Source organism: Lepisma saccharinum, chromosome 25 (assembly GCF_977018435.1).
Source record: "Lepisma saccharinum chromosome 25, izLepSacc3.1, whole genome shotgun sequence".
In the NCBI taxonomy this organism is placed as follows: Eukaryota; Metazoa; Arthropoda; class Insecta; order Zygentoma; family Lepismatidae; genus Lepisma; species Lepisma saccharinum.
This window is the reverse complement of record NC_139253.1, coordinates 35410785-35427426: the sequence shown is the minus strand read 5'-3', so window position 1 is coordinate 35427426 and position 16642 is coordinate 35410785. Positions and strand designations below refer to the sequence as shown.

Here is a 16642-nt window from a genome sequence, read left to right as displayed (position 1 = left end):
GAGTTGAAATTTTGCGATTTTGGTTGTTAATGAAAAATACGGGAGAAATAGGATGTCAATACGGGAGCCGGGAGGATAAGAAAAATGTTCTAATACGGAGATCCCTGGAAATACGGGAGATTTCGTCATCCTATGTGAGATAGGAACTTAAATCTTGCTGCTGCTCGTGTTATTAAGAAACGTCACGTAGGGCACACAAGATATGATGTGGACGTGGAAGAAATCCTAGGAATTTAACTATGGCAATCACAAACAGACCACACTAATTCTTCAAATAAAGAGTGGAAATTACTCGAGATAATTTCTAAACCAAAACATGTTCAGCGTACTTTCTTGATTTCTTGAAAATACAGTGATTTTATGCTCCAAAACTAGTAACAAAAATTACTATAACTGGTACGTTGTGTACATATTGCCTGTATAAAATGAAGACAGACCCTTTGAAATAAAGAATTATCGACGTAATATGTAATAACGGTAGCTCAAACTTCTACTTTAATTAAATTTTTACTGGGCACAGCAATAGTTAATTTTGAAAATAGATAACGCTACATCTTAGCATCACCACTGCAGAAGGCTAAGAACAACAATAGTAACCTAGATTTACAAGAAAGAATAACAAGACAGTATCTTTGTCTAGGAAGCAATAGAGTCCCGTAAATTCTGATTTCATGAACGAATAAGTTCTAACCAATTGAAGTCACTACTGTTATAGAAAAGAACTGGTTCAGACGGAGGCGTACGTTTAGTGAAATGCAGCATCAGTTGAGAGAATGAAGAGTAGTAAAAATTCTTGGTTGCTTGTGCATATGGACGAGAAGAACAGGACATTTTTTATGACTGATATAGAATCTTCCAATCTCAGTGCAACGGAATAAAGAAACGAATGAGTCCTTTTTATCACTGGTTGTAATTTCTGTCTTCCATCGTTCACTTTAAAGACAAAGTTTTATGGATCTGAAATATTTGCGTGGGCTCTGGATATAGTAACTCTTTGCATACATTTGTCTAGATTCGGTGTGGGCGATGTCTAAAAACTAACAGTGAGTTACTACATGTAGCATAATACGAGTAGCACTCACGGTTGAATTGCGTATTTTAGAAGCTAGTTGGTAATTTGTTTGCATAAATAGGAATGATGCAATACACACTCACGCACACCGATTCTACTCACGACTTGTTTCATTGCACTGCATTGATTCACATATTCTGTTCCACATAAAACAACAGTTGTTACTTCTCTAATCTACCTTATTATTATTATTTATTATTTGAGGTAGGGTTACACTTAAGCTCACAGTTTATTTTACACAGATTTTCTTACTATAAAAACAGCTTTTTGGCCTACATGAATTAATTTGTTAAGCTATACAATTCTGCTAACGTTTATAAATATACAAAATATAGAAAATTACAAGTGTACCTATATAATTGAAAAACACAAGAATAAAAATTAAGTATATGTGAAGGAGGCAATGAGGTAAATGAGGCACGGTGTCAGTTCAGTATTCATAGATTAACATCTTAATTTGTTGTTTAAATTTGGTAAATTTTCTCTCCTTTCTCCAGGCAGTTGATTCCACGCCTTACCTGCCAGCGATGATAGGGAATTTGATCCGTATCTTCCCTTATTACATCTTAGCACTCTGATACTATTGATGTTATTAGATCGCAGATTGGGATAATTCATGTTAATACATGTAATTACATTGCCGCTTAGTTAAGTGGTTGTGTGTGTGAATTTCCTGATGAATCTTAAGTAGGAACGCATATTTTCGCCTGGATTCAAGCGTGGGTAGTTGCAGTTCTTTGCTCGTTCGTGAAGTCGTGTGTGTTGTATTTCGTATACTACGAATAGGCCAATTTTGCATTTTTTCTAATTTATTGGTGTTATTTATGTTAATCCCATAGAGTACAGAGGAACAATATTCAAGTAACGGCCTAATAAATGCTTTGTAGAACGCAAATTTATGAGCAAGGTGTACATATTTGCAGACATACTGAAACTGTTTGATTCCAGGTGCTGCACGTGCTCACATAATCTTCACATGTTGTGGAAAGGATAAATTCTTATCTAGGTACATACCAATATATTTTAGACTATCACTTGGTTTTATATTCGAATTATCTATTTTGATATTGTCAACTTGCGTAATGTTATTGTTTTCCGTGTAATATTTGCGTCGTAGACTCATTCACTTTCAACATGTTAGATTGATACAACTCAAGATCTTCGGGCATTCCTTTTTCAATACTTGAAATTACTTTTTCTAATGTGTTAGATGCGCAGTACAGGAGACAGTCATCTGCGTATAAATACGATTCAAAGCCAAATTTCTTGTCTGGGATATCATTTACAAATATCTTTATTTTGCATTCTGGAGAGAGCATCAAAAAGGACCTGTACGACCCACCTAATCAAGCATCATCAGGTTCCACTATTCTCGAGTCAAGCCAGTAACCGATGTACAATCACAGCGCAGAACGGTTATTTGGACAAAATCCTGTTTTCCTACCGGCTGCTTTGGGGAGGGGGATTTTTAACGTTGTGGGTTCTTTCTAAAGCGCTAGGCCTATTGGTTGTTTGACCGCGAGTTCCTTCGTAGGGAAACGCGTCAACACAGGGTCACTGCCATAAAGGCGTTTCCCGCGCCTGGATATAGCGCGGTCTGACTGTAGCTACATCAGCATGACAACCAACAACCTCCTATCCTAGAAGTCAAGATTTCACTAGACACTCCTCAGTAGAGGGTTCACATCCACACTAGAGGCCTGCATTGGACCACTTTTGCTCGCTCGTACTTGTTCGAGCCTTCCACCCTCGAGCATGCTACGCTCGAGAATATACAGGATGGCGGAGAGAAACGGCAAAATTTGAATGTGGAATTGACAACACTGTAGCGCCGGCATTTGTTCGGGACCGATGCGACATCATTGAGGAGGCTTTGCCATTTAGTAATGATGCAGCATTGGAAAGGTTCGGAGCGTGCTTTCGCTGTGAAAGCTTTTTATAAGAACGGTGATAGTGTGACTGCAGCGCAAAGGGTATTTCGGCAGCATTACCAGCTAGGACGTCATGCTCGTGTCCCATCGGGAAAATCCTTGTCAGCTTCACGAGCGTCCATTACATAGCACCAAGGTTACAGTATGGTGTGCAGTGTCAAGTCATGGTGTTTTCGGCCCTTATTTTTTTGAAAGTGAGGAAGGTATTGGAACAACAGTGACATCAGATCGATATGTTGCTATGCTTGAAACATTCTTTGCACCGAAGTTGCACGACGCACATCTTCACACCGACAACATGTGGTTTCAGCAGGACGGAGCCACGTCTCAAACTGCTTGACATTCGATGAAGGCGATTCGCAAATTGTTTGGAAAGCGGATCATTTCACGTAACGGTGACATTTCATGGCCTTCGAGATCCCCTGATCTCAGTGTTTTTGAGATTTCTTTCTGTGGGGACATCTCAAAAGTAAAGTGTACAGCACACGTCCTGCAACCATTGCTGAACTGAAACAGAAGATTGCAGCAGAAATCACTGATATTCCTTGAGACGTCCTAGCTGGTAATGCTGCCGAAATACCCTTTGCGCTGCAGTCACACTATCACCGTTCTTATAAAAAGCTTTCACAGCGAAAGCACGCTCCGAACCATTCCAATGCTGCATCATTACTAAATGGCAAAGCCTCCTCAATGATGTTGCATCGGTCCGGAACAAAGGCCGGCGCTAGTGTGTTGCCAATTCCACATTCAAATTTTGCCGTTTCTCTGCGCCACCCTGTACAATGGAATATAATTTTAATGTGATAATAATGGTAGTCATATACGTGTATGAAAAATATCCGCCTTGGTAGTTTCAGCCCACAATCATCCATTTTATTTTCATGTATCACTGTGTATTGGTAATATTGACTGAACTACATTTTCACATGGAGATGACGACTATATTCACTTAAGTTTCAATTTCACTGCGTCTTCACTCCACGATATATATATTTGAGGACTCACTACCACACACGTGTACTACTGGGCTTCGAGTATATACGTACCCAATTTTACGTCTCGTTTTACGTTTAAAAGAAATCGTGATAGAGACTCAAAACAAGGGACTGTCCCGTCTAAAACGGGACGCCTGGTCACCTTAGCCTTGCCCCCCCCCTTAAAGTCGGCGCTTATGAGCATGTTCCAACACGGAGACAGCCAATGAGAAGCCTGAATGCTTGAGGCCTAACCGCAGGAAAGTACATGACACGGGCGATCGATAACTACTAATTTATCCACTTGTTAAAATCAGCAGCGACGAAGCCCAGCAACAAATTAGCGGGTCTTCTGTGTTGCCATCCCCGCTGGGGATCCAAGATTGGAGCACCAAGGAGAGACGGGAGGTGATCAACAGCATAAAATTCTCTCACCCGAACCCGCATATTAATTTCCAGGTAATGAGCGAAGGGATTAACTTCCCCGTCGCTTGAGACGTGCTCTTAATAAGTTTCTTCCTGTGTGGGTAGGAAAAACGCTTTCTAGGTACTTGTATATCAGTATTTAGTCGTATACAGAGGCGGATCTAGAATATTTTCCTGAAGGGGCACAGACCATACTCTCACTCCCATTTTCCATATTCATTCATGTCAATTTCCATGGCTCTTTAATTACACAGTAAGTTAGTAAAATAAAAAATCCAAAATTCTTGATTTTTTCATAACCTTTCCCCCCATTTTCTTAACATTATTTACTCGGTCCCTGCTTAGGTATAATTGCAAATTAAGAAAAATAGATATTTTTATTAATTGAAAAACCTCTACCACAAGGTCGGTTAAGATGAAAACTGAAGCTGTACTTTCACAAGAGATTTATACTTGCTTGAATTATTGAATGTAAAAATTAATGCTTCAGATTTCATCCTAGATGGAGAATGGCCATATTACGTTATTTAATATTTTTCAAAACGTCAAGCATACAAGAATTAAATTCTTAAGAAATAAAGTAAACAAATCTTAACCACAACTCAATACAATTTTAAATTTCCAAATTTTCAATTTTATCAAATCCCAGTACAGGTATAAAGCAATCAAAACTCGCTATACTGTAAAAAAAATAGCAAAAATTCTTGACCAAAAGCATATTTTCTTGACTTTTCTTGATCTACCTGTTGATTTCTTGACTTTCCTTGACTTTATTGACATTCTTCACTGGTAGACACCCTGTAAATTTTTGTCATGTGATTTTTGTTATTTAGTGTCGCTTTTCTTCCATTGATTGATTGATTTATTTGGTGTTTTAAGTCCACTTTACGCTACCACTGCGCCATCGGGGAGGCCGCTTTTCTTACACTTTAGGGTAATCGCGACGATGTGGGTGAGTGATGATATTATGAAATTGATGAAGGGACACTCGCAAAGAACAAACATGTACAGGATAAGACTCAAACCTTGGTCCCCTGGAGTCGGAGCGTGCTGTACTAACCACTCCACCATGGAGGTCGGATAGGTTTTTGTAAAATACAAGTACTTTTACGTTATTTGTATTAACATTAATTGCAGAAAGGGATAAGCTCGAGAATTCATTCTCACAGGCGAAACTCTCACAAATACGGGAAATATTTTACCTATACTCTGTCTCAGGAATTTCTGGAGCGGACGAACGAAAGCAAGTAGCGACTCGAGAGGACTCGACCAATTGATGGATGAGAAGAAACGGGATTGGGTGGAGGGGGAAAGCGACTGCAGCTATCAGCCTTCGCTCCGCCCACTAGCTTTCTCCCTTTTTGCAGTTTCGCTCGACCTTGCTCCAGAGATTCCCGGGATAGAGTATAGAATGCTCTCGCTTTGTGTCATCCATTAGTTAAGGTTATTGCCTTGTAATCAACAAATGTAGGGTCCGATGTCCGGTGTTGACCTATTCAAGTGTCTAGTAAGTTGTAATATAATGCTATCAATACTTTTTATAGTATATAATCATCTCGTGCTCCTCTAACTAAATCTGCCAATAGTCGTACATGTTTCAATTATTATTGTGTTGTTTCTCGAAGCATACAAGTGTCGCAACTACATAATTGGCGTGTTTTCTGTTAATTACAATAACGGTATGTTTGTTTATTGACTTGCATGATTTACTACTACATCAGCATCGATGGAAAAAGGGTGTAACCTCGAAAACATAGGAGATAAGAAACGAAAAGTAGTTTCACCCTCCATCTCTAGATGGAATATGGCACTATTCATGTATACTGTAGGCATATATACTCGTGAACATTGTTATATTTTAGCAAAAAATGCGGGTGTAGATACTTTTCGTTCCAAACTTTTTCAGAGTTACGCCTTAGTTCTAGCTAACCCTTCAACTGTTGGTGCTGATAGAATAAATATATTTTATCGATGATACAAAAAGAGGGATTTCATTCTGTTTGATTACGGAAGCCAGTGTAATGCAGCTTGTCAATTGAATTAGGTATTTTTTTAATAATTTTAATTTTCTTGACAAACGATCTTTCCATATTTAATCTGTAAATATGGACACATCGTAGCATAAGGTATAATTATGTATATTTTAGGTGTACGTACAATGCAAATTCTAAAAAATTAAGGAAAAAACTATATTTTTTACACACTTATACATCATGGTTTCGTTGATCAAACCCAACAAATTTTTGAATGCAAGTGTTTCTTGCTATTAACTGACACTTCAAACAATATGATGATTAATGGAAGTAGCGCATCGTCTAAAATAGTAAACATGATAATTTATATGAGGGTGGCATTCCCATCTATCACTTCGAATTATTTGGTGAGACAGTGACAGTACACTGATACGTATAGTTTTGCTATTATTGATGGAATAGAAAGGGGGAAAGGACTGTAGTTACCAAATGCTTTCAGTTATTAGTGGGTGTATATTCTTGGGCGCACATCAATATCAAATCACGTCCAAAATACAAAACTTTAATTAAAAACTCTCCAATTCGTAATGACACATTACTGGGGCCTCGTCAGATATGGAGGCTTCAAATATATACCTGCATTACCACAGTCAAATATAAGGTTTAAATTACGCGTACATGACCGTGCATATTCATTAGCTATGACAATACATAAATAGGAACAAAACAAACGCCTACCGTTCCTAGATGTCCTAGTTGATACATCCGGAAATCAAACATGTATCGAAAGCCAACAAACACACCCTACAAATCAAACCTCCCCAAGAATACAAAGAACGTAATAACCCACTGCCTAAGCTAAATGGCAACAATAATTGTTCAAATCCCGCCAACACTCAGACAAGGACAGGAACACATTATGGATACAATGAAAGTCAATGCATATGCGCCAACCATAACAAAGAGAACCACCCACAGCCAAGCAGACAAACAGCGGAATACAAAGACTGACTCAAAAGGCACATACAGTATGCATACCATACCTCCCTGGATTAACGCAAAAGATAAGCACATTTGGTTCAAATTTCCAACGAACTTAAACAGGAGAATCTGTGTGCTCTCTAGATAACAAGCAACACACGCAAAGGTGAAACAGATAGGTCGAAAATAGCCGAACATGCATGAGATGAATCGCATAGAATTCAATGGAACAACATAACAGTACTGTACAAAGAACTAAATTGGAAGCTGGGGAAAATCAAAGCCGCCTTCATAGCAATGACCCAAAACCCTATAAGTCACGCCAGTGTAGAATTCAAGCAAATAGTCACCTCTCCTCAGAAAATATAAATAGTAGCGTAATGAAGCACAAATCAGTACAGAATTATGGAGAGTGCGTGGAGCTGTTGGCCAGGGTACCAAATTTGTAGTAAAATCACAGGTCTGGCATAGGCTCTTTCCCCATCATCGACAAAAAAAAATAATTGTTCAACATAAGACGAGAGAAGAGGCGTTCTCTCGAAACGTGGTGTTAGAATAGTTAAAAGCACTATAAAAGAATGTAGTGCTTTCAACTAATTAACATTGCATGCTAATAGGTGAAAGTGTTCTGAACGTTTCCACATTTCCTTATAACTTGATCTCGAGGACTACCCTCAGGTAATTATAAGCTCGGAAGATCAATGTAGAAAATTACGCCCGAAAAAGTTGCAAAAAAATTCTTTCATTACATTCTGCAGGTCATAAAGGGTTTTAAAAGAACAAATATAGGCACTGAAGTAGTTCAAAGGAGAAAGGTAATTACTTTCAGTGGATGTAATAAGGAAAGTTCCTCGGTGAAAGGTCGTAACCTTGCGATAATTGGCTTCTGCAAGATACACATACAATTGAATATGAGAGGAAAATTCAGTGGTGAAATTTCGAATATGTAGTCGTGATTTCTAACATGCCAAGTACATATTTGATGAGAACATACAGTTGCTAATCTAGAATTAGGGTCCACTCAAGAAGCGATGTTGTGGTAATGAACGCAGTATTAGATATTATTGTGTACAGTACAAACTTTATGTCCTTTATCAAGAATTAACAGCTCATTACTAATTGCGAGTTTCAAGTTTTCGCTGTGAAACGCTTTTCTTGAAAAACAGATTGAGTGAACAGTTCATATCACATCATGCGATACGCATTTAGGTTGAGATGGTTTAGGACTGGTTTCATATTGTTTAGTAATTTATTATCAGAATGTTCGTTCATGTCAGTATGCCTGAAGAGATGAGACCAAAAGGACCTTGTAATAATTGAGACAGGACCGACACTTCGTGACGAACACTCGCCATAGTTCCACATAGATCCAGTGCTAGGATGCACATGCTATGTGAGTTTTTCAGAAATACCAAGAGGATAAAAGATTAAAGCAACATTATTAGAAATTAGAATTAGAAATTCTGTATTCATGGGTGAAGTACAGCCTGTGCCTGCTTTACCACTTTACCCGCCCTGAAGGCATATGTAGGACCGTGAAGGTAGGCTCCACACATTCGCAATGTCGGCCATTTGTGGAGATCATGTGATGAGCATCATGCTCTGGTTGTATTTGTTTATAGGCAAGTCACATTTTGGAACAAGACATATTTTATATTCGACAAGAGATCGACAATTACAATTGTAGAAGAGACCGAGACTGACAATTTTCATCTCAATATTATCACATATGCCTGCTTTGATTGGTTCGTCTTCAGGTGACAAATGTCGCATCCAGAGTGTCACTACGGAGAGAAAACTCCCTTTGGATCAGTCATGCATTTTTAGCTCTCAGTCAGAATTTATAATATTGACGTTGAGTTGTAGTCCGTAGCTTTTAGCCAATAGCTCTCCACTTGTTGTTTAGGCAAATTTTGCAAATCATTAAAGTATTTCAGCTGTTTTTGATTGTAACTGGAACGTTCAAGGTGCTCTGCTCACGCAGCAAGCCCTGAGTTATTTATAAGAGTTATGCCCTCCGATTGGTTAAGTTAGCGCACGATTGGCTAATCAAATTAAACTCAACTAAAATGTAAGTGGCGTGTTTGCCTGCGTATAAAGCGCACTTTTTTCCTTTAAAAATATGTTTGAAAAGCAGAGTGCGTCTTATAGGCCGATACTCAGGTTACAATATCAGAAGACGAAAGGCCTAGCATTTTACTAGTAAATGGGTCATGGGGTGCTGTGAAAACTAATACAGAGGTTAAATCATTGAAGAAGCGTGGCATTAGTAATGCACTGGATGGACAATTTGTTATATGAGGACTCAGATTTTGATATAGAAGAGGTTTCAAGAGACTCGTCACTTAGCTCTGGAGATGAATGTCTGCGTTTTGACGAGGAAGATTACAATGTATTCTTTCCCCGTTAGATTTGGTAAGTTGTTTGTTGAAAGTAGACCTACACATTACTTTATATTTGAAATACTGTAAATTACTTATAATATTCAGTGATAAAGCTTTCCTAAAAAAAATACATGCAAAAAATGGAGTACGTTTCATATGCCGTCAAATACGGTTTGTCGTTCTCAACCACAGTAGAATAATTATACGTGAGCGGACTTGAACATTCTTACATCCAATGCCATCATAAAATAGATTTGTGGACAATTTCAATATATCTTCAGAATAACGAAACTCGAAAAATATGCTAATTATCAGACTATCAATACCAGATCTCTATGATCACTTCTGTGTGAATTTAATTCTTCCTAACCGGTTATTGCAAAAACCTCTGCTACTACATGTATTTATTTTTTAATATACTTCATGACAATAGGTAGGCAAGCTCGTAAAGATTTAGAAAAAAAATATTTCAAGCACTGCATTGAAAATAGCTTCTCTCTTTCTCTCTACTAGACATTAATGGGGTCTTCCCAGTTTGCATAAGGCAAATAGGATTCACATAGCTGGTATTGACATGTAGCATTTTTTCCAGTCTTTTCCATTTTTGTAGTCATAATTCACGGTTCCCTGCCCCCATCTGTCTCTCCCACCGAGCGTCAGCTCAGAAGCTTCCTGCGACCAACAGCTTGACCTGACGTTGATCAATTACCGAGATTGCCACGATGAAGTTTCCGCCATGAAAAAGGCCTCTGTTCCTATATAATGAGGAAATGAAAGGCATGTTTTGCCATTCTTTTTCCTCTTTGTTAATGCTACCGTGTTACCGCTCCAAATATGAAAGAGGAGGGACCTTTTGAAGCGAAGGAAGATTGCAACAAAAAAAAAAACCTCCTGTGCAGGGACAGAACACCTGATGCGGAAGCAAGTGCGTTATTTCCAGAAATTGCAATAAAATGATTCATTTCATTCTTTGTAAGTTGAAACCATACGCTACGTACGATACTTGTCAATGGAGGAACTGTCTATGTATTAGTGAAAGGACACGATGGAAGATACGAATCACGGAAATCATGAGTTGTGGGTTAGTGTTCGACATCGACAACAGATACAAAAAGAGATATAAATTAGTCACAGGAGCATCCAAACCGATTCCAGAGTGTAGAACATGACGCAATTTAAATCCTACCGCCATCGTTTTGCAGCATGTTGACCTATGCCGAAGCTAAATAACAGTAATATATTGTTTTCGTTTTATAACTAGTAGATTTCTGCATGTATGGTTGCACACGTTTGCTTCATTTTAGCATGGATCCATTGCTGGTCTACATATGTTTTCAAGTCTGAGTTAGTGCGTATACCTCAAGAACTAGAATATTTAGAATCTATGTGCAGTCACTTATGTGCTACCGCGAAGGTCTTTCCACCAATCTGCGTGAGGACGGAGGCCATTGTCGAACTTCCTCCTCTATTTGTAAACTTGCTGGCGTGGTAGGCATGCATAGAGACATTGCATTTTCATTTGCCGTAGAATGTCTGTAAGTCTTACGCTTCCAGCGGGCAAGAAACCACTACCCTTCGCTTTTGTATGCGTACGCAGGAGGCGCCATCTTCAAAATAACAAAAATGGTGCTCTGAAGCTCACTTGATCAGTGTTGCAGCCTTGAGGTCGTTTTATATATACCAGTCGATACCTCATGGGCTGTTTACAGTCAGTCCTGTAATTTTTGTAGGACTTTCAAGGTTTTGATTTGACTCTCCTTCTAATTATATTCATGCATGCACACATAAACAAACAAAACACACTAAGAACGAGTTAAAAAGAACACTCACCAATTCCGAAGCATTCAGGGGCTAGAGCAATGTCGTCCAAAGCCATTTCAAACTTAAATGATATTCCTTTGATTCCTGCAAATCTGATGTGGTAACTGCAACGAAACAAACGAAAGTTAGAACCACTGAATTTCGGGACGTAACAGAAGGAGTAACGATAAATATAATAAAATTATACACATATTTTTAACCTGTAGTGGCTATTTTAAAGAGTTCAACTTAATTTCTGCCGTTAATACAACACTTGTTCATAAATATTATACCACCGGGACAGAGTTAACTTTTGTTGGCAATAAAACTACAACATCCTGGTTTTCTCCGGCTTAAAATTCTAGTTAAACGTTACAATTTGAACGAATATGTCAAATTTGTTTTACTACAAGAACACATTCCAGGTACATACAACAAAATTAGATTCGCAATTATTATCTAAGGTCCTGAAATTTAAAATTAACTGACAATTAATGTGCAACAAAGTTAAAATGGCTATGTAAAATAAGTCATATTAGCTCGGTACATTGTTCTATTATCTAGGTAGTTGATGGTGCCAAGGAGGATTGACCAAGGTTATTAGAAGTATAAGGTTGGGTCAATCCGTTGTTTACGGATGACGAAACGACGGTAAGAGGTGAATTTATCCATGAAACGAATTCCAAATCTATGCGCTAGTGTTGCACTATGCAGATAGGAAACCATGCCAGAAACTGAACACACGAAATGGAGTACAGAATGATCATTTCCTGATGTAAGATGTCTTTTTCGTTATAAGCAATAAACGGGCCTTCGAAATACTACAGACCTGAATCTGCGATGCTGAAAAGGCTGGTGAAAAAGAGTGATCCTATGTTTTGGGGAAATACATATATTTGAATGAGCAAGTAATTCCAAAAACAGGTCGTGTAAATTTATTTATTTCATAGTAAGATTAATAATTATAATCGCAAATTAAAAATTATTATATCCTGATCAATTACAAGTAAATTTGTGCGTTGTATGTAATGCAAATATCAGTTAGGTACATGTTAGTGCAAAAATGTTTAAGTTCAACCAGTGCTAAGTACGAACCTAGCTGATTGAACATGTTGATTACATGTATGGATGTCGACCATATTACTATTAATATTCCTTTGTTTAACACGAGAGAAAAATACTTGGATTTTTATGCCCATATTTTTGTGCACACGTTGTCGGATATTGTGTACTTAGATGTGTGTAGGACACGTATTTGTTTTCTAGCCATACAGGATATTCAGTTCCTTTTTCAATAACATAGGCCTATTATGTTCCAGCTGTATAGCATTTTGGTAAACGTTACGTCAAATAAATATAACGTCCAACAATTAAGTTTTACGACTTCATTAAATTTGAATAGCCTATTTCACAAATATTTACAATATTTATCGAAAATTAAAAATTTATGCACATTACACACGAGAATTGATTTTCAAAGTTTGCAAGCTTATTTAAAACGAATTCCAATCTTTCTCTTTCCCAATCCTCCTGTACGTTATATTTTCAAAAATTATCTTAAATATGGAACTCGAGCACGTAAATTTTTATTACATAGCAATTAACTATATATAAACGCTGAGAATTTTTAAAAGCATTCAGGGAAAGATTCAAATGTTTCATACAATTTGAAAAATAAAGGTAGATTATGCAGAACTGTAAAGTTTGGATTTAACGTTTATCAATGTCATTTACGTATTTTCAAATGTTCTTGGAGGTGAAGTGAACATTCTGAATTAATAAGATAAAGGACGATTAGGTCAGAAAACTAAATACATACGCTTTTACAATGCGGTGTGTTAAATGTTGATTATACTGGACTAGTCCTGTGACGTCACAGGAGCTGATGTGAAGCTCGTAATATTTCGGAAATTCATTTACAGTTTTTGGCTTCAGATAAATTGAATACACCGACGTGTACATATTATACATAACATGAAATAAAAACGATGTTAAAAACGAGCAATAAGATTTTTTCGGTTCAACATTTTATAATATAAACACAAAATGTAATACTCTACATTTGATTTTGTAAAGTTTAGTAAATCACTATAAGTTTCATGTTTGTCGCGAACTAATCGCCTGTTACTTGTCCATAGTCTTGTAACTTACAGTTGCAGTCCAACTGTTTCATGACTCTAGTGACTTACACATTAGCTTTTCCACAGCCTACAGTACGCATTCTAATATAGACATTGTTCTTGTTCTGGTGTTTAATATCTGCATATTGTAACACCGTCGTTTTGCACTTCACGTGACTTTATATTGAAGTGATACATTCATTTGACCGGTTTGACGTAATCGCACGCAAAAACTTCAACCCTTACCATGAATATGGACCCGGGTTGGGATTGACAACGTATTGAACAAATTACTATTGTTTAAACATTTGTTGATATTGATACCGGTTCTATAGAAGAGCAATTCGTTGATTTTTCATTGTGTATAAGAAAGAAATGCTACTGTGCTAACAGACATAATTTTTAAAGAAAAACATTTGAGTCTTAGTAGCAGCGACTGTTGCAGTCAAGGATATGACAATGGGGAAAATTCAGGCGTCCGAACTACTAGCGTACGCAGGATGGTTTTCGGAGGGGGCTGAAATCATAGCTGCGTTCTAGAGGGTGAGCGGGATACACAAATATTTTGTAATTACCACTTTTATCCTTTGTTCTAAAAGTTGTTTAAAGAGAAACATGGCCATCACTTTAAGTCGTATTTGCATTTACCACTATGCCTGAAGATTCACATTCAGATTTCAAATTTAAAGACCAGAGGAGGCCTCACATTCTAATCTCGCTCAGGACCTCGCGATATGTTGCCGCCATTGGACACATTGTTTCGGAATTTCCAGTCGACATTTAAAGTTATGGGCACTCTTGGGTCGTTTATTTTCAATGGGATCATCACAATCCAGAAGTGTCCTTGACTAAAAACATGCCAATCTTCACAAAACCAAATTCATAAAATATACCATTCTTAATTTGAAAATTTAATTAATATTTATAAAACTTATGAAGCCGGTGGCCGAGATCGAGAATCTGTGGAACCCTACTTCCTTATCTCTTTGTGCCTTCAAGCCGGGGTGAAATCTAAGTGAGCTACTTCAGTAGCTAGTATACATTATAGTTTCTTTTCTAAATAAATAAGAGATAAGACAAACATAACACCAATGAAAGAACTAATAACATACGCTACGGTATTATTTAGAGATTTTTAGTATATAGTCACTATTTCTAATACTATAGGCTCAAACAATTATTTGCTATATTGAAGCAATGGTACATAATTGTAGCAGATATTGTGTCATGTATATATCTTACTAATGTTACACAATAACATGCTGTTACAGGTAATCTCTTCAGTGACTTATGACGTTCCTTTAGGTGGGAGGAACAGGATTACCACGTCACGGTAGTTGCCCAATACCCGAGTGCGGCAGAGTTATGGGACTCTCCTTTACGTTATTGCTACACAAGGCGTATCAGACTGTGGCCACACTTCCGACATCCACGGAAATAACACCTTAATGAATTTTCACAGGGGAACAATTATTTTCTTATTTTCTGTTGCATTTGATTTTTCAACTGTTTATATGCAATTTTTCAACGCTGCATTTCAAATATGAAACAGTTTTACCCGTATATGCTTTAGTTATCATCCAATTGGAAACTTCTACTTTTGCGAAAAAGGACCCATTGGTATTTCCACTGGGGATAGGTGGTCGATAGCCCGGTGATAAGAGTGATCAAGTCGAAATAGGCCTACAGAACAAGAGTAAATATCCAGAATGAGATGCATTTTGCAATTTCCAAATAAGTACCCACATTCGATAAACTGTGTTACGGCAAGCAAGCTCGTACAGTGGGATCCATGAGTATTACCGTGCAAATTGTCCATGACTATTTTCATTCATTTTTCTCTTGCATTCTGTGTGTTTTTAAGCGATGGATTTTTTATGTATGCTGGTGCAGAAGTTGTCAACAGCTTGTTTTGAGTGTTCTTTTAATTCTTGAAGCTCTTATTGGGTCAAATAAAGTGCACGAACATGGTGATGGACAATTTGCGCGGTAATACTCATGGATCCCACTGTACATCCCACTGACTTTCTAAACATTGCGATATGCCTGTTAATAGGCCTAATATCTATTATCCAGGTTTTCTTATTTCTTGTATTTATAATCTTTTCTCGTGAAGGTTATATCGCTGAGTGAATTGACACCAGCTTATAAGCATCAAAAATATGTACATCATCAGTATTAATCGCACATTATATTTTCATTACTTCTGTGTGCACCAACAATAAATAAACACATATTTATCTGCAAAATAAAAATCTATATTTATTGGTGACAAGTTACTACCGTAGTCATTGTAAGTAGTGACAGAGAATATCATTGTATAAGTGTGAAGGCCAATGTGTATTAAGTGTGAAAGTGTGAAAATGTAGATTATCCTGTTCAATCCTTGTATGCTGGATAGAGAAGAAAAATGCCATGCCATGAAAAATTCCAGTGTCCTAATGTTGTGGTGCTATCGTCAAATAGTTTTAACATTCCCTTGCGAAGTTCTTATTATGATTATTATTTATTTTATGATTTTAGTGTTTTATATACAATTGAATATCTGAAGTAGCCACGGTGATCTAGTCGGTATGGAGTCTGACTGTCCCGCGGGAGTCGCTGGTTCGATTTCCAGGCTGGGTTATCTAAGGTCGGAATTTGTCCGACCTTGTCCCTGCATGAAGTGGCTCCGGGGCTCATCCAGCCTCAAATAAATGGGTATCTGGGGCAACCCTGGGAGGTGGGTAAAGGTGGCCGGAGCATGGTGCTGGTCACATCACCCCCAAAAATGCCCGAGATCGAGAATGTGTGGGGCTCTACTCGCGCATCCCCTAAACATGCCTTCATGGCACTATGCTATATGCACGGGGAGCTTTACCTTATCAGCGCGTGCAGATTTTGAAAAGCTGAGGAGAGCCACGACAGCAAAAAAATTGAAAACCCCTGCAATAGAAGTTTGTTCTCGTCTCCCACACAACAATTGAGACGCTGTAACACAC

General features: G+C 37.7%; 1 protein-coding gene across 1 annotated transcript in view; it reads right to left on the bottom strand.

Annotated features, from left to right (window-relative positions):
• Positions 1–16642, bottom strand: part of Alk (Anaplastic lymphoma kinase) — a 714232-nt gene that overhangs the window by 211490 nt on the left and 486100 nt on the right. Inside the window, exon 10 of the mRNA XM_083111550.1 lies at positions 11572–11666. Coding sequence (XP_082967676.1) covers positions 11572–11666 — 95 coding nt within the window. The remainder of the gene's footprint in view (positions 1–11571; positions 11667–16642) is intronic.